The sequence below is a fragment of the Malaclemys terrapin genome, chromosome 2 (assembly GCF_027887155.1).
Source record: "Malaclemys terrapin pileata isolate rMalTer1 chromosome 2, rMalTer1.hap1, whole genome shotgun sequence".
NCBI classification, from domain to species: domain Eukaryota; kingdom Metazoa; phylum Chordata; order Testudines; family Emydidae; genus Malaclemys; species Malaclemys terrapin.
This window is the reverse complement of record NC_071506.1, coordinates 40,447,645-40,473,860: the sequence shown is the minus strand read 5'-3', so window position 1 is coordinate 40,473,860 and position 26,216 is coordinate 40,447,645. Positions and strand designations below refer to the sequence as shown.

At 41.7% G+C, this 26,216-nt stretch overlaps 1 protein-coding gene across 5 annotated transcripts in view; it reads left to right on the top strand.

Annotated features, from left to right (window-relative positions):
* The window catches only part of MATN2 (matrilin 2), a 114,240-nt gene that overhangs the window by 4,335 nt on the left and 83,689 nt on the right, over positions 1–26,216 (top strand). For 2 of the 5 annotated variants that reach the window (XM_054017271.1, XM_054017272.1), the window contains exon 2: positions 8,461–8,626. The exons of the other annotated variants lie outside the window; for them this stretch is intronic. In XM_054017271.1, coding sequence (XP_053873246.1) covers positions 8,503–8,626 — 124 coding nt within the window. In that variant the 5' untranslated portion in view covers positions 8,461–8,502. The remainder of the gene's footprint in view (positions 1–8,460; positions 8,627–26,216) is intronic. 5 annotated transcript variants of the gene reach the window in all.

The window sequence follows — 26,216 nt, the reverse complement described above, 5'->3', positions numbered from 1 at the left end:
CACAGTGCTACTATTCTGGTAATTTTGAAACTCTGATGTCTAGAACAGATCCATAACTGGAGAGTGCAGATGTATCTGCCCCAAAAGAACAAGTTAATGAAAAGATCTATTGTCCAAGCAGCAACTGAAGAAAAATAACAGGGAGATTGATGCTGTCATAAAATAAGAATCCCCCTTGGTAACTCTTGCTCAGTGGAAATTGTGAAGAGTGAACCGTTCTATGGGTGTATTGCTTTCCAAGATCACTGTAAACTTTTATTATGGTAAATTTCTGAAATTCTTGAAATGATCATTAGTTGCTTTTAATAGTGTTGTCAATATTAGCCACAATGATATTAATGGGGCCAGATATCACAGAGATGGATGCATTAGAAATAACTAATAGATGCTATATTACTGTTTCTTATTTCATTAGAGATGTAGAAAATGAAGTGATATAAAATATAACTTGAAATGTATTCTCAAAGAAAATATACTTAACACTTTCACTAAGTTCATTAGATAATTAAATTGGGTGAGTGAGCAAGAAACTGTTACTACGACATTTATATAGCACAGTGACATTGCAATGTGGAAGCTGAAATGTTGAATGTTATAATATGCTTTGTGTTTCTAAGGAATGCAAAAGGTTTTTTATTTTCATTTTACTTTTTTCTTAATATATCTTGTTTGTCAAAAATTGTAAGATAAGAAAACTAAATAATCCTTTTACATCAACAGTAAAAAGTAAATGGTAAAATTTTTAGTAGGTGCTGATTAGGGATGTAAAATATTAAATGGTTAACTGGTAAGTATTAGTCTGTTAACCCACCTGCGCACAGGTCTCGATCCCGTTCTCCTGCCCCAGGCCGCGCCAGCTCGATCCCAGCCCATGGCTGACTGCAGCCCTGGGCTGGTCAGAGCAGCCCCGGCCCGGCCCTGGGAGCTTCACGGAGGGGTGGCCAGCTGGGCAGGGAGAACGTGTTTAGGATGGGGAGGCAGGCAGGTGCTGCAAGCCCTGTCGTGGGGTAAAGTAGTCCCCGGCCTCCCTTTGTGCCACTGGAAGGAGTTCGGCTGAGGAGGTGGATGGCGCCCTGGTTAGTGAAGAGAAGGGAAGCTGCTGCTGGGTTGGCCTGGAGCGTCTGTGGAGGCCGCATTGGGCCAAACTAGGTAGCTGGGGCCCCTCTCCTTTTAATCGATTAACCGATATTTTAATAGTTTAAACGGTTATCTTTTTAAATGATATTTACATCCCTAGTGCTGATAAAGGATCACTGAGGGTTTTTTTTGGGGGGGTGGCTGAACTATACAACTTATGGAGCTTATAATTGTTCTTCAGTGACTACACTGGTGAAGGTCTTGAGCTCTAACTATGAGCTACACTCAAATTATTATAACATACAAATAAAATATTAATGGGTTAGCAGATATTATTGGTAAGTCAAAAACTATTAGTAAGGATCTAGTAAGAGAACTAAGAGTTAAGAGGTTCTAAAAACTTTCCAAGTTTTTCTTTTACCACATGTAGTTTAAAATTAATTGTAATCAGCTCAGACAAAATGAAAAGATATTTGGTGTAGGTCTGACTGTGAGCTGCATGCACATTACAACAGGCAATGTATTCAGATGTGTACTTGCTTACATGCTTAGCTATGTTTATGATTTTTGTGTGTGTTAGACTATATAAGATGTTTAATAAAATTTGAATTCTTAAAAATTGCTACAATTAAAATCATTTTTGTGTGTGTGATTGCTCATGGTGTTTCTGAGAAATTGCTGGACTATAAAGTCCAGTTAATTCGATATAGTTACCAAGCATCAAAACTAAGAATATGGGGATTTGGTACTGTCACAGAACTAGTGGAACAGTTGCTCTGTGTTACTCTCCTGAATTATCACAAAATGTGTGATTGCTCATATTATTTTTGAGCCTCCTGTAGTCCAGCCCTACAGCTGGGCTGAGTTTGCCCAAAGCAAAGGAAGAAAACAGAAAGCAGTGGGTTCCTTTCACCTCAAAAAGTCAGTGGTTCAGTTGGGAGGGGTGTGATATGCCATTGTCTCCAGGACTCCCCATTAGAGGGTGCAATGGGAAATGGGTAAACTGGGTTTGCCTTGTGGTTGGTCCAGTCTCCCAGATTGTTTGGGCTGAGTGGAGAGGAGGGACACATTACACCACTGGTGGTTCAGCTTGATACCCCACTTTAGTTCCTGTGTATGAACTCACCTCCTTATTAGCTTGCCCAATTTCTATAGTGATAATAAGAGCAGTTGTGGGAAAGATATCTTGAAAGCTCTACATTTTCTGTCCTGGGGAGAGCTCCTTTTGGCTTTCTAAAGAGGATTTTCTGATACAGATACTTTGGTTGGCTCCTGTACTGAAGCAGCAATCCAGGGAGAAAGGAAGGTCTGCTGCAGAGGTCTCTGAGTGCCTTGCTGGTGTCCTCTAAGGTGAAGGAGGTGAGGAAGCAGTGAAGGCATAACTCCCTATAAGCTCCAATAGTATCAGCTAGAGCTACCAGAAAAACGCAGTCCTGTCTTCAGCTGACCCTCAGTCTCAGAATGTCCCACTGTTTCATTGGCGCTTAGAGTGCAGCATATTAGCCACAACTTCTTTATTGCTCATGTGATCAATATGGCATACTGTGGGGTTCATAGCTGCTGTTCCAGGATCCCTGTGGTCAGTCCGGAGCTCTTCCCTCACACTACATTCTCAGCAGAGAGGACATGCTATGAGAACAGTTGAAGCAGAGCTGGAGCAGGCATCAGAACTCCACAGCCCAAATAGAGATGTCCACTATTTCTAATGGTTTGCACAGTAGTGCCCATTGATTTTTAAGCATTCAAGTTGAAACTCCCCATGGAAGGAGCTAAAGGTGCCATGCTGTAACTGCATCCAGAGAATCGTGAAGTGTATTGTGTGGGTTAAAGCATTATCCTTAGCTGAAGCGCTAAGGTTTCCTTATGTGCCAGAGCAGCTGCAAAAAAGGAGATTATGCCCAAGCTCATGTTTCCAGGCCATGTAGATATCCAGAGCCTTCAACTAGGGATTTCCCAGATAACTCATGGATTGAATCAGTGAGACATCTGAGGCAGAGTGACAGAGGTGCAAGATAACTGCTTCTGGGAGAAGGGAGAAGTTCCTTTTCTTGAGTTTCTGAAAGTGATTGTTGCTTGTGTGCTGTATTCATAGATTTTTAAAACCAGAAGGGACTATTATGATCATCTAGTCTGACCTCCTGCATAGTACAGGCCCACCAAGTGAATCTTGAATTGAGTCCATAACTCCTGGTTTAGTGATTGCATATATTTCTAAAAGATAAGCTATCTTCATTTAAAGATTTCAAGTGATAGAGAATCTACGACATCCTTAGTCTGAATTTACCTAACCAGCTTCCAGTCGCTAGATGTTGTTGTGCCTTTGTCTGCTAGATTGAAGAGCCCTCTACTGTATATAATCCCAATATACTTATAGACCATGATCGAGTTGCCTCTTCTTCTTCTTTTTGTTAAGATAAACAGATGGAGCTTCTTTAATCTTTCTCACTGTAAGGCAAGATTTCCAGCTCTTGAAACATTTTTGTACCTCTTTGCTGAACCCTTTCCAATTTGTCAACATCCTTTTTATGCTAGATACACTGATCATAATATCTCCCTACTTCTACTCAATATTTCCCTGCTTATGCATCTGAAGATAACATTTGTTCCCTTTAGCCATCACATCACTCTGGTAGCTCAAGTTTAAATGGTTATCCACCATGATCCCTAAGACAAACTTTTCAAAAGCACCTAAGTCCTATTTTCAAAAGTCATTTATTAATCTAGGAGCCTAAATCCCATTGACTTTCAATGACACTTAGGCTCCAGTTTTCAAAAGTTCCTAAATCCTTTTGAGTCATTGCTTTCCAAACAATAGTCCATCATCCTATAAGTGTTACCTATGTTCTTGGTTCCTACAAACATCTCCTTGCATGTTGTTTGAGTAAGCCCAGTTGATCATGTAATGCAGACGGCTCTATAGAACTGACCTGTCCTTATTATTTATCTCTCCAACAATTTTTGTCATCTGCAAACTTTAAAAATGATTTTATATTTTTTTCCAGGCCACTAATAAAAGATATTGAATAGTATTGTGCCAAGTGTAAGTTTGTCTCATCTCTGTTCAAGGAAACAAATTACAGTAAGGAAATACCTGAGTCTGCCTCACTAATTTCTACTTCAGAGGGAAAACTGGCCTGCAAGGCCCCAAATTCTTCTGCTACCAAGAGAAGGGGCCACACTTGCACCCCATTCTCTGCATTAGGGGCCTGGTATGAAAACAGTTGAAGGGGAGTTGGGGCAGGCACCAAAACACCACATCTCCTATAGAGAGATCCACTGTTTCTAAGGCCTGTTGCATGGCTGCTGGTCAGAAGCTGAGTCTGGTTGCAGTGGCGTGGGGCCTACACAAGGACAGATCATGAGTGGACGATGGGCCATAACATGAATAACCACATTGCTGGGTCTCTGCTCTTCAGAGGGACAGATTTAGCGCCCTATCCTATATGGTACTGTGCACCTCCTGTGAGGTGCTGCTGAACATCCATTGATTCCAAATACTTACTCAAAGCCTCACAGAATTGGGACCCTTAGTTTGCTAGCTCCTGGGATAGGACTGGAGCCCTATATGATTCTGCATGTCAGGTTTGGGGCTCATGTACTAAATAAAACATTTCTAGTATCTTATAAAGCATTGTTTAGATTAAGGGTCGGCAACGTTTGGCATGTGGCTTGCCAGGGTAAGCACCCTAGCGGGCCGGGCCAGTTTATTTACCTGCTGATGCGGCGGGTTCGGCCGATCGCGGCCCCCACTGGCCGTGGTTTGCCGTCCAGGGCCAATGGGGGCAGCGGGAAGCCGTGGCCAGCACATCCCTCGCCCGCACCGCTTCCCGCCGCCCCCATTGATCGCGGTGAGTGGGGGCTGCAATCGGCCGAACCTGTCGAGTCAGCAGATAAATAAACTGGCCCGGCCCGCTAGGGTGCTTACCCTGGCGAGCTGTGTGCCAAACGTTGCCGACCCCTGGTTTAGATGATAATTGTCATTAAAAAGTGCTTATGAGATTTAATGTTGCCTGTGAAATTTGCCAGCTTGTTCCTCCATGTGGCTGAGACTTCTCCTTACCCGTGACCAGATCCTTGCCATTTTTCATAGGACTCTTTTCTCATATAGCCACCTCCTGAGTAAACTAAATCCATTTTTTCTGCACTGATATCACCATGCCAGCTACCAGCTCCTTGGTGGTGAAGTATGGGTAGCCAGCAGTAGGTGTTGGGGGGTGATTCCTGGGATGTGTTACCTCACCTCTCAACTTCTTTCCTCATGCGTTCTGAACTGGGTGCCCCTCAGGTTGTAAGAACCATTGACCACAGCATCATGTTCTGGGTTTGGAGGTGGTTGGCCAAAAAGGGGGAGGGCTGGAATTCGAATAGGGTGCAGTCAGGATCACTTAGGAAAGCACTGAGGGTATGCACTGGAACCAGCTTATGCTCCTTATCAGTGCCATGTATGGGAACAGTGGATGACCAAACATAATTTATTTTGTGGGCAATATGGGATATCAGGAAATGGAATGGTGTTGATTAGAGTCAAAGAAGATTGGGCTAAGTAGCAGTTGCATAAGTTTCCAGAAGCCAGACTAGAGTGTTCAGAATTTCCTCCCACCCCCACTCCCTTTCAGTGCCAAGCATGACAGGGCATAGTGGTATCTTGTTTCAGGTAGCCTTGCAAAATTATTAGGTTGAAATTTGGATTGTGGGTGGATAGAGGTACATGATTTCTCATTGGCACTTGGGAGGTAGGAGAACTCAGTCCCTTCAGGGAAAAAAAAGATAACCAGTCAGGACTGATGAAGGCTTAATAGTGGTACAATCTCAGCATGAACGATTTGCTGTTTTGTACTGGTAGACTTTCAAAATTTATCTAGATAACCTCTGGGGTGCCTGTAGCACTATGATTGAACCTTGATATTTGAAATCCCTTGTCAACCAATTAGGAAAGGGTAAAATGGCCTCAAATTTAGCTTACAAGACCTACTTTTGCTTCTCTTGGGCATTACAGATGGATTTTATGTTCATAAAGGTGCAACCAAGAATTATTCCAAGAGTTTTAGGAAGCAGGTTGTGATAATGAAACAATAAAAAAAAATGCATACATACTGGCAAAAAGGGGTTAAAAAGCAGTTGCTGAGGCAAGAATGGAGACTGAAGAGGAATTATATAGAAAGTTGGTGGAAGATGGCAGGAAACTGGTTTTTAGGTTGGCAAAAAAAAAAAAGGAATCATGAAACACAAGATATGAATAAATCTTTATGTGTGTAGGATGGGAACTGTGTGGTGATTAACCCTACAGAGGTGACAGAGATATGGAAGCTGTTAAATGAGAAGAGAAAGTTACTCAAGCAAGCACCATCGACAGTTATGGGGAAGCCTCAAAAGGTATTGATCTCTGTAGAGGAGGTAGAAGCAGCACTGAATACAACAAAAAATGGTAAACCAGCTGGTGAAGATGAGAACTGATGATATGATCAAGACAGTTGAAGATACTAGAATAAAGTGGCTTAATGGATTATTATTTGCTTGCTGGATTCAGGCTAGACTACCATATGACTGGAGAACAGGATTGATTGTACCTCTTCGGAAGGGCAAGGGTGATGCAAATGATTCAACCACCTATTGGGACATCACCCTGTTATGTCAGCCTCTCAAAGTCCTTGAGAGAGTTTTGGAAGCAAGGTTGAGGTGAAGGACAATATAGATGAGGAGCAACATGGCTTTAGGAAGGGAAGGAGTACTATAGACTCAATATTTGCAATGAGACAGAAGTCTGAAAGTAGTGTAAATGGAGTGCATAATTGCTATGTAGCATTTGTTGATCTTGAGAAAGCATATGGCTTGATTCCGCAGGAGTTGGTGTTTGGGGCATTAAGAGGGACAGTAAAAGGACTTCAAGAAGTGGCGGAGATAGAGGAACTGTATCAAGGATCCAGGGCTAAGGTGATGACAATATATGGAATATCAGAAAGTTTTGAGGTGACAGTGTGATTGAGACAAGGCAGTGTACTGAATCCGCTTCTCTTCATCCTAGTTATGGAGTTAATGAGCAGGAAAACCAAACCTTTGGAGACTCAGGAAAAACTAATGTATGGTGATGACTTGGTCCTTTTGGCTGACACCTTATTTACTAATTACTTTTTGCTATCAGAGCAGACATCCGTGTTTTAAGGCCATGGTTTGAAGGTAATCACAAAGAATACTGAAATTATGAAAGTAGGGGAGGTGGAAGAAGAGCTGCTGATTTGAAGTTTCAGGAGAGAAGTTGAATCAGAAGACAGAATTTGTGTACTTGGGAAGCACATTTAGTGCCGTTAGAGAGATCTGGAGAATTGAAAAGAAGAATCAATGTGCATGGGCAGCAGTGAAAAAGATGGCAGGAGTTCTGTGGGACTGGCAAGTAGGTAACAAACTGAAATGAAAAATGTATGCTGTGTGTGTTTGCCCATGCCTGCTCTATGGTTTGGAAATTGTGGGTCTTATGGAGATGGAAGAAAAGAAGATGATACAGGTAGTAGAAAATAATATACTGAGGAGAACGAGTGCACAGGGAAGAGAAACTTGTGACTCTGAGATAGGCTGGAGAGTGCATGTTTGAAGTGGGCTGGACTTGTGATAAGAATGGGAAAAGAATGATCAGGAAGAGGACAGCAAGAAAGGACATGGAAGACTGAGGATACTATGGAAAGACACTGTCAACAGTAAGTTTGAAGAGAAACGGACTGGAACTCTGTGATCTTCAAATCTGTGCCATGGACCAGAAGTAGTGGCAAAAAAATCTCAGGAACCTCCGGCCCTGTGTAAACGGGAAAAGGAGTTGAGAAGTGAAGTGTGAAAGGTGCAGCCAATTGAGCTTTTTTCTTGAAATTCATATGTGTGTGGGTGTGTGTCTTCCTTCCGCCAAATCCATGGCAACTCTTCACAAGCATATTTTTTGAGAGTTTACTAGCACTAGATGATATAAGGTGACAATTTATTTTTAGAAAATACACTCCACCGACTGAAAGTTCAGGGTTTTGAACAGGGTGGTGCTTTGTTTTTAGCTATTTCAAACCTACTTATAGTAAGTGGTAGGATCACAGAGTGAAAGTCCCTTTTCTAGACTTCCATCAATTTGCTTCTTGTGAATGACCTAGGAGTAGATCTGTTAACAATGTCAACTATGAAGGTCATCTATTTATACCAGTCTCATAAAGGCCAAACTGTAGTCTGCTAACGTGAATTACTTAATTATGTCGACCCGTCTTTTGATGGATATGAGAGTTGTTCTAAACCAGTGTGTCTGGGTGTGGTAGAAGCGGGGAAGTGAGGGCAGGGTGGCTGCCATAAGCACAGCATAAGTACACATGGTTTGGTTAATCAAAGAGTTCATTTCATTTCTTTTCTTTGTCACAGTTTTGCATCCCTGATTGTCCATCTTGCTTTTTCTTCACGAAAATGACGAAAATGATTACATGCTTCCTACTGCTGTTTGGACAAACTCTACTTTTCAGTGCCTCTGCCAGGGAGAGACATCTTCCACCAGCATTTTCAAGCCAAAGAAATGGTGCTAACCCAGAAGGTACTTTACTCACAAACTGTAAATGCATGGCTTATTGGCCAGATGCTGGCTGGGATAATTATAGTAAAAGGAAGTCTGCCATCTGCGGGGGGGAATGAGAGAGATTTTGACTTACCGGTTTGTTGTTGGGAGAAGGAGTTTGCTATCAATCTGCTAGACCGATGTAATTTATTTCTAACTGGTGTGTGTTTTCTCCAAATAAATGTGTGATACGGGACTATTGCATTGGAGAGAGACCCTGTTTAGAGAGAGGCTGTTTATATGAGGTCCTGTCACAGCTGTCTGACCACTGCACTTTTTAGCAAGTTCCAGCTGTGCATGTGTTTGCTGGAATGAGGGAATTTGTATCAAATTTAATCAACAGCTGATGAAAATGGACCTTATTGGTCTCCTATTTAGACACTCAAAGATAATCCCTTCATTTTCATCATGTTGATTTTCTTCAAATGGGTAGAGATTTCCCCTGCTGTGCTGAAAAGCTGTGGAGGAGACTAACATTTAGCTAGTGGCTGGAATATATAGAGCTGCCCAGTACATTTTGGTTGATCATGGATCCCACTTCATAAGATAGTGGTCTGGTCAGCTTTTTGGAAGTCGTGAATTAGTCAGGGTCATGTTCCACTACTCACAATCTAATATAATTGAGTGGATGAATTACAAATATGCCATAGTAGAGAGCCACGGGAATTGACTTTACAATTAAGGTTGCATTTTGATTCTCTCTTAAAATAGGACTAAAATCCTTGTATTTTATATTTTATTAGTGAATTTAGACTCCAGATTTGGTACAATAATTCTTCAGAGGACAACTAATTTTTCTATGAGACTTTTCATTGTTCCCTTTTGCAAAAGAAACATTTTAAACTGTTCATTCTGAAATTTTGCCCATTTTTCCCCTTTGGGTTCTAACAACTACATATTTACAAACTCCAACCCCTCCCTCCCATGCATGATGGTAATATTGTGGATATAGGTCACTTCTGAAACTCCAGAATTAAACACAGATTTATTCCTTTAATTCATGATAACCTAACTGAATTTCACCAAATTTAGCTAATGGAATTGCTCAGATCTATTAGCTACTTCAGTTTTTTATGCTGCCAGCCTCTCTTTCAACTAGGCAGTCTTTAGCTCCAACCTAAATCCCTCATTACCCCCAACACACACATCCCCATTTATCATTCCTGGGTCCACCATATAGCATGACCTTAATGAATCAAGGGGGTGTGATTGGACACTTAGAGGTGTTCAGAAGCATGAGGAAGAAGTGGGTGTTTGAGTTTGGTTATGGGCTGGAGTGGCAGAAGAGAAAGGAGCACCTGAGTTTTGTCAGAGTGGAGATATTTTCCAGTGAGCCACCTGGGATTGTGGACTATAGACACATTACTTGTTGGGATTGTTTCTTGTTAGCACTGATTTGTGCTTTCCAAAATGTGTCTAATTTATGAACACCAAAGAAATACCCATATTTTATACTAGATGAAACTTTAGTACTGTCTGAATCTTACTTGTATGGGATAGAAAAACAGGGCTTCTTTGAAATCTAGAAACTATTAAGTGAATTTAGAGAAACAGCAGTTAGTTAAACCCTGAAATAAATGACTATATGTTGTATGGGTCACAGAGTTATTGAATTCTAGGTGGGGGACTCAATTAATTGTAATGTGATGTAGGAACCAAAGGGTCTGATTCCAGGTTTCATGTATATTCATGGACTAGACCAGAAAATGCCTTGCATTTCCTCCATTAATGAATGCCTTGTAAAAGTTCCCTGAACAGGAGCTGCTATAATTTGTATCTTGCCCATGCCAAATGGCATAGTGAACCAGAGTTTCCTGAAGAAGCATAGCCCACAAAATTGCTCTGACATTTGAAAGGAGGAAGAAATGTATTTACTTAAATAATTTGATTTGTGTAAAGAACTTATCCTTACAGTATTAGCTGCATTTACAGGAATTAAAATATACAAACACAAATATTTAAAAAAAAATCTAAAAAATCCCACATAATGAAATGAGAATCTTCTTGGACTATTAGAATCCTTGTATGTTCTATTGATGCACTATCTTGATGAAGACGATAGCTTATTTATTGAAGGATTAAGCTCTCTTAGGCTGACTGCATAGGAAACATCAGCTGTTATTTAAAGTTGCTATTTTATCTTTATGACTTCATAGAAAATCGTGCTTAGGAGTCTGGGTCAGTGAAACATGTTTGTTTGGGTTTTAATCTCTGTTGTGCCTTATCCCTGCCATTTTGACAGGTTGATAAAAATCTAGACTTAATGAAAAACAGTAAGTATAAAATGCTATCACATAGCCATCATAAGAAAAGACTTGTAATTGTATAAGGCAAGAACTTTCTTCTGATGATCCATGATACTTTGTTAGGTCTAATAGAAGAAGTGAGTTTAAAGCGGGCTTTAGAAGGAATGACCTCTGGTGTTTAACTTGTTTTTTGGTTCACCCCAATATTTCTCCTACATTTCAGAGTATTTTTGTTTTGTTTTGTGGCTGCTTACTTTGCCCCACTTATCTTTAAAAATTATTATTATTATTATTATTATTATTTATTAATAATAATACTAATTTTCCTTTTAAAGATTTGAAATACATTTTGTTTGCAAAGGCTAAGTAGCAATAATGTTATTGGAATTCACTCTGGGGAAATTATGCCAAGCATGCTGGATTACTATAAATTGGTTTAATTTCAAGCTTCCTCCCCCGCCCCCTAAAGTTATCCTGTATTCCTAGCTATCAAACTACTTCAGTTCCAATTCACTTCCTTTGTAGCACTTTTTCTTTAAAGTTTCTTACAACACAATAATTATAACAAATAGTAAGTTATTTTTACTGAGCTGATTAAGAATAGATGTGTGTGTATGCATGCGTGTGTTTGTGTATATATAATAAATGAAATATTTACACTGACCTAACTTCAGAAAAGTGGCTGTTGCTATAAAAAGTGTTATTGGTTATGTATATGAACTTCTCTCTTAATGTTTAAGCTATGAGCTCTCTCTCTCTCTCTCTTTTTATATATATAAATATAGAGAGAGAGTCATGTAAGACCTTGCAGGCTGAGGGAAGGAAGATAGGATGGCTCAGGGAACGGGTAATTATAACATACAAGTATTGTAGCAGGATGAGTAGAGCCCCATGTATTTTGCATATGTGAAATATCCCAAAATAAAATTAAAAACTCGCCCCTCGGTGGAGGCTCCTGCTGCTCCTGTCCTCCGGGGCTGGGCCTGACTCCCTGCTCCCGCATTGCAACCTGGCACACGGGATCACAGTGCTGCTCAGGTTTGGCTTGGCTCCCCCTGACAGGACCCAATTCCCCCCTGGGTCTCCCACCCCGAAGGGAGCAGGATTAGTGGGGGGTTGGGTTCAGAAGAGGAGGGAGAATATATAAGTGGTGATGGGGCACCCTAGGGATATAGATGTGGGGACTGGGATGGCTGCAGAAAGAAGCAATAAGGGTTGGGAAGATTTGTCCCATAGGCTTTGTCTGTCTGAGTGGGATGCAGAAGAGGGGGTTATTTGAGGGCTGCAGTATTGGGTACATTTCAATGAGCTGTCTGGGGTATTGTGGGATGGGTAACTGTAGTGGGGTTGGTGAGTGTCAAGGTGTAGAATAATGAATAATGCTTAGTAAAATGATGTAGTATAGATAAATAAGGTTTATATACTGTTTTTATTTATATACAGTCATTTGAGGTATTTTATTAATGTAAATGTAATAAAAAGAAATGAAACAACATTTTAAAGAAATAAGAAAATTCCCCAAAATAAAATGAAAAATTATAAAAACTAAAAAGATTTTCATGTGGCTCTGAGGAAGAGAGACACAAGAAAACATGGTTCCTTATCTCCCTCATTTTGCATTTGGTCCAGAAAACTGCTTAGCATGGCCTTCTTTTCTTTTCTTTTTGAGGGGAAGTGGTGTGGGACAAGAACACCCCGTCACCCTAGGAGTGGGGCAAGGGCATGGTAGCCCTGCAGTTAAAGTCGATATGGCTGCCCTCAGCCTCACGGCTGCATGGCCTAAGGGTCGGTTTCAGTAGGACTCCCCTAGGCTGCAGGGCAGCATGGCCCAATGGCCAGCGTCAGTAGGAGGGGGTTTGATGGGCCGCCCCCCAAAGGGGGCAGTTGGGGTAGGGGGACCCAGGCCCTCCCTGCTCCACTGAGTCCCAGCCCAGAGCCCTGGTAGTGGCGAATTGGTTCACCACTAAGTCGGCTGAGAATCCGCCTGCACCATGCCAACTGCTGCAGGGACACTGGCTAGTCCCTCCCTGGGCTATTTCCTACTGTGACTCCTGCAGTTGAAGTTGGAGTGTCTTCGGTGTCTCTGGGCTATTGGGGAAACGACTGCAATCTCCCTGGGCATCCGCAGATACCTAGGCGCCTGCCTGGGCCTTGGTGTCTCCTGCTGTCCAGGATCCTGGCTGCTCCTCGGCTGGAGCCGGCAAGGTGCATCCTTCCTCCTCTGCAGTCAGCCCAGGCTGAGCTAGGCTGCTCTCTTTAATATTGCAGCAGCAGCTGGAGCATGCCCAGCAGGGTCGAGGGGGGCGTGGCTTCCGCTGCTAAGAATGCTGCCTTAACCCCTTCCGCTCTAGTGCAGGGCAAGTACACCCCGTCACAGGAGGGTTGAGATTTTATGTATTGATATTTTCAGCCATTGACAATAAAACATTACAATTACATTCATATCTTAATACAGAATTAACAGCATGAAGCAACCTATTATATGTTGATCATCTCTTGTTATCTTGTTACCATTTCCACCCCCTTTTTCCCCAAAATTATTTAAATACAACCTTAACATGTTGGGTGTGTGGGTGGGTGTGATCATTCATATTAATTTTTGTCTTTTGGGGGGGAAGCTGAATGTTTTCTGAGGATGGAGGGAGCCTCAAGGAAATAGAGAGAAAGGAAAACTGAGGGGGAGGAGGGATTATCCTCTCCGTATATTCTTTTTGACTATCCTGTAAGTATATGATTACTGTGTCTATATCAAAGCATCTAAAATATTTCAATATTTTTATTGTAATTTTTCCTGTGTGAAGTACACTGTTACTTTTATCCATTTTTTGTGAATTTGGCACTGTTTTCACAAAATTTGTTAAGCCTTCCATTACAATATAGTCTATTAATATTATTTTCCAGTGACCTACGCTAGGAATTGTTGCTTGGGTCCACATATTTAAGATTGCTGCTTTTGCTATAAAGAGCAAGAATAGGAGTAGTTTGCTTATTCCCAATAGGAAACTTTTTAACAGGCCCTAATAGAAATGTCTTTAAATCCTGTTCGAGTTCTATCTCTAATTTTTTTTATATCTCTCAGGATGGTTTTCCAAAATTTTTGTACCATCCAGAAGTCCCATATCATGTATATGAAAGAGGGTCTGGCTGTTTTGCATTTCGTACAGATATCTGAGGCAATATTATATGTTTTATTATATAGAGGTAGATGAACATATGTTCTGTAAACTAAAAAGTACTGCACTTGCACTATTTGGTTAGTAGTAAAGCCAATATTTATCATCTGCATTATCCCATTCCATTCTTTTACTTTTATTTCATATTTACAAGCTGCTCTCCTTGACTTAATAGCTTTATCCAGATTGTCCTTTAAAAACATAATCATGAGGTTATACATTCTAGATACTACCTTGATTGCTACTTCAAACCTATGTATGAAATTTCCTAATAGAGATAGTCTTGTTGGTTCCTTTCTTCTCTGAAAGTGTTTTCTCAGGTTGCATATAAACCTAGGTTGCACATTGTCTCTCTCTCTCTCTTTTAAATACATCCGCTACATCTGTTTGTTTTTAGGATTGTCCATCCCTAAAGAAATCCTACCACTTATCATAGCGACATTTGCCCCAACATCTAAAAACTTCCTTATTCATATGGGGTTTGAAAGCACTATTATTTTTATTTTAGATATTATTGAGATCCGCTCCTTTTGTTAGGTCAAGTGCTTCACCTACACCCAATTATTAAGTGCACTTTTAAGTAATGGGTGATATTTCATGGTTACCAGAATTTTTAAATTCACCTAATACAAGTACTGTAGTACAATCTCTATCATGAAAGTTGAAATTACAAACGTAGAATTATGTACCAAAAAAACCTGCATTCAAAAATAAAACAATGTAAAATTTTAGAGCCTACAAGTCCACTCAGTCCTACTTCTTGTTCAGACAATCGCTCAGACAAACAAGTTTGTTTACTTTTGCAGGAGATAATGCTGCCCGCTTCTTGTTTACATCACCTGAAAGTGAGAACAGGCATTCGCATGGCACTGTTGTAGCCAGCGTTGCAAGATATTTATGTGCCAGATGCACTAAAGGTTCATATGTCCCTTCATGTTTCAACCACCATTCCAGGGGACATGCGTCCATGCTGATAACAGGTTCTGCTCAATAACAATCCAAAGCAGTGCGGACCAACACTTGATATGATCTTTGGATTCCTGGCTGCACCACTTCAGCTTTGTGCCATAATTTTTCCTGTTTTGTTAACGGTTGTATATGCACTTTGTCATCTGGCTCCAGATCTGGCATTTCTCTTCCACATCTGTTGTAATAAAACATTTGTCTTTTTTGTTGGTTTCTCTGTAGTTCACCAAGTGAAGCACCTTGTTACCCAGTCCCAAACAACCTTCACTTTGTCAACAAGAGTATCTTCATTCTCTGGCTCATCAATCTTTAGGCTGGACTAGAATATGGCCCTGGAGAGGGAGTATTCCTGTAATCTAGTAGTGCTAAGTATGGTTGCGCCTCTGTACTCTTCACTTTTTTCAGTAGTTTCTTAGCAGTTTTTACTGCTGATTTCACCTTGCCATTGCTTTGACCATACCCCGGTGAAGATGTGTGATCAAAATCTCAGTCCTTACTGAAATTCTGGAATTCTCCTGAAGCAAACTGTGGTCCACTATCAGAACACACAATATCCAGTATCCCCATACTGTGCAAAGTGTGTTTTTATCTTCCACGTGACTGTTCTGGACCCTGTGTCTGGTAAATAGTCTATCTCCCAAAAATTAGAAAAAGAGTCTACAATGATCATGTATCCTTTGTCTCCAGAGTAAACAAATCCACTCCCACCTTTGCCAATGGTTGTTTTGGAACTTCATGTTGCCACAGGATCTCTTTCGGTTGACAGGCTTCCCAGGATGTGTATATATCACACTTTTCCTTGAATGTCTGTAATTGCTCATTCATTCCTGCTCAGTATCATAATTTCTCTGGCTCACTTTAAGCCACCTTCAATTCTCAGGTGTGACAAATTAACTTTGTGCATAATCTCATTCCTAAAAGTTGATGAAATAACTGCTCTTCCTCCCCAGAATATAATGCCATTCTGTACATACAACTCTCCTCTTGTCTGAAAGAATGGTGTTCTCTCTTTAGGTACTCTGTCTTTTGTTGCTGGCTATCCCTGTAGGAGCAGGAGTTTCAATGTCTGCAGCATTCTGTCTTGCTCCATAATTAAAATGATTTACAATGACCTAGAAAGGTAAACATTACTACCATTTATGACAGGACCTGGTGTGGGTCATGGCTGAGAATGCAAAATTCAGAACAGACTGATAAAAAACAGGGCAGTCACACCCCAAAACTGGTGGTTATTCTAACATTAGAGTTCACCAAGTCAGTAACAAAAGTGAGCTCCTGTATCCACACTGGTTAACAAGAAGCCAAAACACAGTCTCCTTAGGCAATCCAGCCCCTATCGCCACCCAGACATCTAGTCTTTAAGATGCAAGGTTACTAAAAACCAGATTAATCATACATAAGGTTCCTCTAATCACAAAGGTATAACCACTCCCCAGATCAATATATATAGTTTAGATTCTACCAAATACCACACTGTAGCGAATTCCTTTAGCAAAACTATAACTAAAGATTTATTAATAAAAAAGAAAAGGAAAAAAAGTTATTAAATGGTTAAAGGAATCATATACATTACAAGTGATTTCAGAGTCTGTAGCTCAGGTTCATAGCAGTGATGGTAAATCTGCTAGCTTGCAAAAAAGCCCTCTGGTTCACCCAAAGGGACTGGGGGTCATCAGTCCTTTGTTCAAAGCTTCCTTTTGTTAGAAAATCACAGTCCAGAGGTGAAGAACAGGATTGAAGACAAAGAAGTGATGTCACAGTCTCCTTCTATACATTCAGCTCAAGTGCATGGAAAGTTATTGGCAAAAGATGGAGTCTAAAAGAGCAACACTCCAATGCGGAAACTACAGAACCCGAACCACCAAAAAAGAAAATCATCCTTCTGCGGGTAGCATCTGACTCAAATAATGAAAATGAACACGAATTGGTCCACACTGCTTTGGATTGTTATTGAGCAGATCCTGTTATCAGCATGGTCGCATGTCCCCTGGAATGGTGGTTGAAACATGAAGGGACATATGAACCTTTAGTGCATCTGGCATATAAATATCTTGCAACACTGGCTACAACAGTGCCATGCGAATGCCTGTTCTCACTTTCAGGTGATGTAAACAAGAAGCGGGCAGCATTATCTCCTGCAAAAGTAAACAAACTTGTTTGTCTGAGCGATTGTCTGAACAAGAAGTAGGACTGAGTGGACTTGTAGGTTCTAAAATTTTACATTGTTTTATTTTTGAATGCAGGTTTTTTGGTACATAATTCTACATTTGTAATTTCAACTTTCATGATAGAGATTGCACTACAGTACTTGTATTAGTTGAATTTAAAAATACCATTTCTTTTGTTTTTTTACATTGCAAATTCTTGTAATCAAAAATAAATATAAAGTGAGCACTCTACACTTTGTATTCTGTGTTGTAAATGAAATCAATATATTTGAAAATGTAGAAAACATCCAAAAATATTTAAATAAATGGTATTCCACTATTGTTTAACAGTGCAATTAATCGCAATGAATTTTTTTAATCACGTGATTAATTTTGATTAATTTTTTTATCACTTGATAGCCCTACTTTGGACAATCTCTATTCACATTTTTAATACTAACATAGTTTACAAATTGTTGTGTTTTAGATTTTACTGGTTATTTTTAAGTCATGCATCAAATAGAACTGGCCTCTTTCCAGCAGATAGTTACTTAATACAGTAACCATTATGACACTGGGAGGGAAGTGTTCTGTTAGTGGTACAATAAAAACAAGTTATGTTTTTGTCCAGTTTTTTTCTGAAAGCTGTCCTAATTCTATCCATAATGTTTCTCTGATACACTGTATTTCTCTAGCTATCTTTATTTAAATAGAGATTGTAATTCACTAAAGGAACAACTGTTTCTAGAGACAATACTATAAACCATGTACCAAACTGCAAAAAGTTTTTATTCTTTCTAAATTGTGCATTCTCTACTTCAGGGTCAGCAACCTTCGGCACGCGGCCCATCAGAATAATCCGCAGGCGGGCCAGGAGACATTTTGTTTACGTTGACCGTCCGCAAGCACGGCCCCCGCAGCTCCCATTGGCCAGGAATGGTGAACCACAGCCACTGGGAGCTGCCAGGGGCCGGGCCTGCGGATGGTCAATGTAAAGAAACTGTCTTGCGACCTGCCAGCAGATTACCTTGATGGGCCGCGTGCCAAAGATTGCCGGCTCCTACTCTACTTGAAACTGCTTGTTTGAAAAAACACAATCACCAAACTACTGTTATGTACTATATCTGTTTGGAACACAGTTTGCTTTGACGAAAGCTTATGCCCAAATAAATTTGTTAGTCTCTAAGGTGCCACAAGGACTCCTTGTTATTTTTGCTGATACAGACTAACACGGATACCACTTTGAACTCTAAAATTAAAAACTCCACTTTGTGTGTGTGTGTGTGTGTGTGTGTGTGTGTGTTCGTTCATACAGAATACTAAACCTGCTATGTATATTTTCCCTGTAGGGGAAGGTCAGGCCAAAAAAGAACGTGAAACATCCAAAAATGTAGCATTCCTGGCTCCAGTGTGAGCTCTTCAATTTACCAATGAAAAAACTGCAGATGTGCAAAATGATTGTGAAAATACTGTAAGTAGCATTTTTCAGGGGACACTGAGAAACTCCTTCACTTTACAAGGAAGGGTGGTTAAGCAGAAAAGTGGTCTTGTGAGCAAAGAGAGGAGAAAATTGCTTTGAAAGCTGATGGTATTGCTTCCAAAGGAATTTATGGCAACCAGAAAAGACAACTCCTGAAATGTGAGAATGCGTTCCCTCTGGATACAAGTAATCCCTTTAATGATTAATGTTAAGATGACTGACAGCTTACAATGTATAGGAAACTTCCATTGGTATACAGAGTCAGAAATTCATATTTTAAAAGAAGATTGTTAGATACCTTTTAAAATATTTTAATATTGTATCCTGAGAGAACAGTACAAACTCATTAAAGTTATATTGCTTTTTGTTGAATTTTCCACCAAGTCCTCCAAAAGCCATTTATTTTTTAAACCTGGCCTTTCTCAGCTATAATTATTTCCATGTCCCCAGTATGATGCCATAGGAAGGCTGAGAAGTAGGCCACATAGAAGTTTCAGGCCTGTGAGAAGAAAGAAATTAATAATCCCCTCTATACCTACACATTATTTTACGTTCATGTTTTTGTTATGGTTTGTTACATGGGCAGGAGGAGGAGGAAGCAAGGAGGGGAAAATGCCGCCAAACTGTGCATAGAAACTGGATTAAATGTAGCACTAGTTGTGCTCCTGCACAATAGCATTTCCCTGTGGTTGCTCAGGAAATTGATTCTTAGTCCCTTACATGTATCATCTGTTCTGAGTTGAGAGCACAAGTGACATTCAGACCTAGCTGAGAACAGCTGAAACAAGTGAGGACAACTGAGGAATTCTAGGGCATCAGAATCTGTGTCCCTGTTATCCATGTAGATGGCAAGGTGTGTGCTTCATATCAATACTCCATACCCGAGTAGGGAATTAAAGAACTATTTGAACTCATTTCTTTCTTTGGTGCTCTGGGAGGGGAGGTACTAACTAATGCTATTAATCATAACCATGGTGCTTGGGTGTCGGTGAATACGGAAAAAGTAGGAAGGAAGAGGTAAAGAAGGGGACAATGTAATGATCTCCTGCAGTGATTGGTAATGGAGTGTTTGTGTATGGAAGGACATGGAAGAGACTGTGGGCAGGATCACTGCTGGAACATGATGGAAGGTTTTGGCACAGAGGGAATGAAGAAGTGACTGGAGGTTGTAAAACATTAGAGAAAGATTTTCTCCAAGTCACCCTACTGAAGGACTTTACAACAGGGCCGCCCAGAGGATTCAGGGGGCCTGGGGCAAAGCGGGGGAGCGGACGTACTCACCGGGCGGCGCTCCGAGTCGGTGGCGGTGGCAGCGGGTCCTGCAGTCACTCTGTGTCTGCGGCAGCACTGAAGGACCTGCCGCTGAAGACCCGGACCGCCGCTGTGTAAGTAAAAATTAAAAAGGCGCCTCTAGCCAGGAAAGGTATTCTCGGCCAGGGCTCGAAGGGCCCCTGCGGGGCCTGGGGCAAATTGCCCCACCTGCCCACCCCCCGGGCGGCCCTGCTTTACAATAAGGAATGGAGGAGAAGATTGCGAAGGGAGGAAGGAGAGAAAAGAAAATGAAGGCTGAAGAAAGGCTGTGCAAAAAAAGCACTCAGAATTATTCATATGTATTTATTTTTGATGATAACCACAAAATGTGATAAGTACTTTCCAAACAGAAAAGAGGAGACAGTAATTGCCTTGAAGAGCTCGCAGTGTAGGTTCAAGTTTGATGTGCCTTTGCAAAGCTTTTGCAGTTCCCTGGAATTATTTATTTATTTGTATCCACTTCCTATCTAAGCTTTTGGAAAGCATTTTTTATCTTAAATCTCTGTGAATAAAGTGAGGCTCTCCTTGCTAGTGAATTTCAAGTTTGAATATTGTTTATTAAGTAAAAGCCATAAGTTCTCTGCTATTATGGCCAGGAGGCCAGACCTACTCCTGACAAACTAAGAAATCTTGTGCAAATATGCGTGAATATGTGAGAGCTTGTCAAACCCAAACTTTGTCTGTTTTCATAGCAGAAGAAAACCAGAACTCAAACCTTTGTAAATGTCAGTGCCTAAGAACTACTTTTGGCCCACAATGAATTAATGAACCCATTTTGAGACAAGCTTGGTAAGGTTTCCATTGTTCTACAAGGGAGATGGCAAGAATAAGAGGAAGAGGAAAAGATTGAGAGAGAGAAGAAACAAGAAGAATTTAATCCTGCCTCAGCATGGGGAATGGATTTAGATCAGTGTTTCCCAACTAGTGTGCCATCACGCCCAAACAGGTGTGCTGTGGAATTTTTTTTTAAAGAACATGTGAGAACAAGGGGGGGGGGAGCTGCATTCTGATTGGCCATCTGCCCCATGGCCCTGCCTCCTCCAAGAGCGGAGCAATCAATCAGACCTTAATCTCCCACTCTTCTCCCTTCCCCTCCTGTGTGAGCAATCGGTCGGCTCCTCTGCCCCGCCTCTTCCCTCTCCTGCAACTGCCAGCTGAGGGCAAGGGGAAGAGCCCCTGGAACTCGAGGTGTGCCATGGCAGAGAAAAGGTTGGGAACCACTGGACTAGATAACCTCTTGAGGTCTCTTCCAGCCCTAAATTTCTACATTTTATAAAAAGAAGAAGAAGGTGGTGTGGAGATGTGGAAAACTAGAGAAAGAGATATGGCTTTGTCCTCCATTAACTTAACTAATTATTTTTTTAACCCAGTTACAGTTTTGGCCTTCACAACATCCCCTGGCAATGAATTCCACATGTTGACTGTGTGTTGTGTGAAGAAGTACTTCCTTTTGTTTTAAATCTGCTGCCTATTAATTTCATCATGTGAGCCCTGATTCTTGTGTTATGTGAAGGGGTAAATACCACTTCCTTATTCACTTTCTCCACACCGTTCATGAATGTATAGACCTCTATTATATCCCATCTCTTTTCCAAACAGAACAGTCCCAGTCTTTTTAATCTCTCCTTTGATGGAAGCTGTTCCATACCCCTAATCATTTTGGTTGCCCTACTCTGTACTTTTTCCAATTCTAATATATCTTTTCAAGGATGGGATGATCAGAACTGCACACAGTATTCAAGGTGTGGCATACCATGGATTTTTATAGTGGCATTATGATATCTTCTGTCTTCTTACTTATCCCTTTCCTAATGGTTCCTAACATTCTGTTAGCTTTTTTGATTGCTGCTGCACAATGAGTGGATGTTTTCAGAGCCCTATCCAAAATGACTCGAAGATCTCTTTCTTTAGTGGTAACAGCTAATTTAGACACCATTTTGGGATAGTAGAAATATGTTTTCCAATGTGCATTACTTTGCATTTTTCAACACTGAATTTCATCTGTCATTTTGTTGCCCAGTCACCCAGTTTTGTGAGATCCATTTGTCACCAGGGCTGTTCTTACCCATAGGCAAAGTACGCAGCTGTATAGGGCACCAGGAAATTTGGGGCACCAAATGGCCCCAGATTTCCGGGTGCCCTACGCAGCTGCGTGCTGCTCCAGCGGCCAGCCCGATCCCCCAGCCAGCTGAGACGCCCAGGAAAGCTGCCCCGCCCCTGCTCCTCCCTAGCCCTACCCCACCTCTTCCGTTCCTTCCTCTGAGCAACGTCCCAGGGGACTGCAGCAGGGGTTGGGCGCTCCCCACACTCACCGGGCGGTGGCAAGTGGAGCGATCCAGCCCCAGCCCACTCCACTCTGCCAGCTCCCAGCCACGCCGCCAGTGAGTGGTGGGGGGTGATTCCGCTCCTCCCCCAAAGTCCGGGAGCCAGGGCAGCAGAGCGGAGTGGACTGGGGCCGGGTCATTCCACTTCCCGCAGCCCCATGAATGCGGGGTCGGGCCGAGCCGGGCCTGCCCTGCGCTCACTGGGCGGCAGGAAGTGGAACGACCCAGTCCCAACCTGCTCTGCTCCGCCGGCTCGTGCTGGAGGGCGGTTCCCCCCTGCTCCCCAAGCCTGCTCCAGCCCCCCGCCTCCCCCGTGGAGGCCTGGGTCCAGCCCCCTCTCCACCCCGCAAAGGCCTGGGGCCATACACTTACACACCCCGTGGAGGGGCGGGGGCTGCGTAGCGCACCAAAATGTCTAGGGATGGCCCTTTTTGTCACTCTTTGCTGTCAGCTTTGGACTTCACTATCTTGAGTAATTTTGTATCGTCGGCAAACATTGTCACCTCACTGTTTACCTTTTTTCCAGATAATTTATGAATATGTTGAACAGCCCTGGTCCTAGTATAGATCCTTGAGGAACCCTGCTATTTGCCTCTTTCCATTGTAAAAACTGGTCATTTATTCTTACTTTTTGTTTTCTGTGTTTTAACAAGTTACTGATTCATGAGAGGACCTTCCCTCTTATCCCATGACTGCTTACTTTGCTTAAGAGCCTTTGGTGAAGGCTAAATATAAATAACTTGATTAAGAAACACCTAAGGAGGGACATAAAGGTGTAGATCCAAGTTTTCACAAGTGACTAGTGATTTTTGGTAACTGTTTTTGGGAGCCTAACTGGAGACACTGTAGAGGGGCCTGATTTTCAGAAAGTATTGCAAACACATCTTAGGAAAACAAGGCCCTTTTAATGAGTCTCTGGTTGGGTCCCGAAACTACTAGTCACTTTTCAAAATCTTGGCTGTAAATAGCATGAAGGGGGAGGAGCGTTATTTAGTATAATAGGTATAATTAGGAATAATATGTGAGAAAAATGTAGACTAAATATCAGAGAATTCTTCCTGATAATGAGATCTGTTAGCCTAAATCTCCTAGGGGCAGTAGTGGAAGTCCCACTGCTTGGCAAACTAGTAAATATACATTAAATCTCACTGTAGCCAGCTCTTGCACTTTAATAACATGGTTTTAGCCCTGACTGGAGCCAGTCTCCCCAGAAGCTCCAGTGCTCATGGATTTTCAGTCCTGTCCAGGAGAAACTGTCCTCTGATTGGCTGCCTTCCCCATTTTCCTGTCTCCTGTGGAAGAGTAGCCAGTCAAGGCTTCCCACTTCTCTCAGGAGCAGAGATGAGTTTTGGGGTAGTGAAGGGGAGATGGAGCAGCCAATAACATTTTCAGAAGACAGGAGGCAGGAGAAGAAAGCCCAGCAGCACAGGGTGGCACTTTCCCCCTCCGCTTCTGTGAAACATTGGTCGGTCTGCTCTGTCTCATCCCTCCTTCCTCTCCACTCTCTATCCCTGCAACAGGAGGCCTGTGAAGGGGGAGCGGGAGTGAAAAACACTTGGAACTGACCTCCCTCCCTGCGCTTGGGTAGAGGGGGGAAAGAAGACCCTGCTGCAGCTGCTTCCTGAAGCTGGGGAGGGGTTGAAGAACCCCCACAGCTGCCAGATATGCAGAGATGTCTTATGGGGCAAAGGGCTGGGGTGGGGAGCAGAATCAATGTGAGGCTAGGAGGTCAAAGTTGATGTGGGGGCTGGGTGTGTATAATTAATTGCAGGGCTGGGGAATGGGCAGATGGAGAGATGGAGGGGACATAGAATTACTTAATTAGATTTGGGGGGTTGGGGAGAAGCTAGAATCATGGAAATGTAGGGCTGGAAGGGACCTCAATAAGTCATCTAGTCCAGGACCAAGTATACGTAAACCATCCCTGAAAGCTGTTTGTATAACTGGTTCTTAAATAGACTTTGTCTGTTGCTGGTGATATTATTGGGCCCCCGAAGCTCTTGGTGACCACATAATGGCCAACTGTATAGCAGCATTTTATACAAATGTATGTAATTTGATCTCAGTTGGATCCTTTCAATGAGAGCCAAAATCACCTTATTCTATACATTTGGGAGAGTTACAACACTGTAATTGTCACATTCCCCCTGGAGGTGGGCAGAGGGAGTGTAAAAATCAAAAGGAACCAAAAACTGATACGAACTTTTCTTCTTTGTCATGTTTTTTGGGCCAATCTCATCATTTTGAAGGGATGTGACTCATGATTTTTGGACTCCTGGGGTTGACAATACTGAATCTGCTTTGGCCAGGAGTTGAACTAGATGACAGAACAGGTCTTTCCCATTTCTAGAGCCTAGGAATGTGCCACTTCTCATATGAACTACTGAAAGTGATTACTATCAGGTCTGGAGTTGTTTGCCAAAGTTGTGAAATGCTTATCTGCTCTGCGAATAAGTGGATGAGCTCCCAAAATTAAGGAGAAAGTACATAGGGCAAGTGAGAAGTTAAAATTTGCAAAATCAAGGAAATGAGGAAGTGCCAAACAAAAGGTCAGAAGTCTAGCAAAAGTTTAAATGTAAACGGAAGAGAATTGTTTTCACACTGTTGGTCTACTCACCCCAAGATACCATTATTTTCCTCAGTTAAACAGTTGTATGTTATACAAGGATTAAAGTTTTATTTTTCACTGAACTGAGAGTTACATCAGCATTAATAATGCCAAAGCTGTCACAATAGTCACCAACCCATCAAAATAGCACCTTTAAACAATCTAATTGTTGATTTTAAAAAAAAATATTTGAAGACAAAGATTTAAATCCACAAAGAAACTATTGTCTTATTTTCAAGTAGCTGAGGTTACCATAGATAAGAATTTTACTGATGAAAATAATACTGATGTATTGTATCACTAGTGGAATCTATCCCTTACTATCAATCCATTCAGTGCTCTATAGCACATTCCAGTACTGTGCAGATACTATGCAAGATTCTCTACACAGAGCTCTCCAGCTGAATCCCCACATGGGGAATTAGGGAACCAGAGCCATTGAGGTGAGTCCAAATCCTTAGATTTAAATTGAAAATTCCCTGTGAAACACAAAGGGATTCAGGTGGGAGGTTCCAGTTTTGGCCTGTCCCTACTGATGACAAGCTAGTTTTAACACCAGCTTTCCAGAGAAGCAGCTTTAGCCCTTCTTCAGTGGCTGGTTTTCTTCCCTTTTGCACGCAGTCCTGTAAATTACCCCACATCACACCTGTGTGGTGTTTGTTTTATTTTGCTTTAACTAAAACTAGTAATAATTAGAGCAGTAAGATAATGAGATGGACAATTGGTTAATATGCCAGCAAGCCTGTATCCCGTTAGAACTGGAATTCCATTTCTGCTCATTTTGGCTTATGTTCAACATCCTTTGATTTTGCAAGACTATGTGGCTCTTGCTTATTCGTCTGCTTATGAATAAAGCTGCACTGTAGATTCAACAGGAATAAATTCATGCAGTTACTTTATGGTCAGCAAAAAGCATTTCTATTCTACGCCTACAAATGTTTTTGGTTGCCTGTGAAAAGGCCTCTGATTTAGTGAATGGAAACAGGATCCTTTTCTTTCCTTCTCATTGGCAGAAACATGTAGTTAATATTTTTCAGCTGTTCACAAGAGAACTTAAGGGCTTGTCTACACACAGAAGTTGCACCGATTTAACTTTAAATCAGTTCCCTTGTGTATAGGGAGATCACTTGTCTGGCTTTGAGCCAGACAGTCCTCTTTTGGGTGGTTTGTCCTGCGCCAGGCACTGGAACAAAACTGGATGTGGTTTTCTCTGGTATTGCATGGGGGACACCATTTTTAAGAGCCTGCTGCTCTACTCCCTCTGGCATGACCTTGAACATACCATGTGTGCGAGGTAACACTGGTGGGAGGACA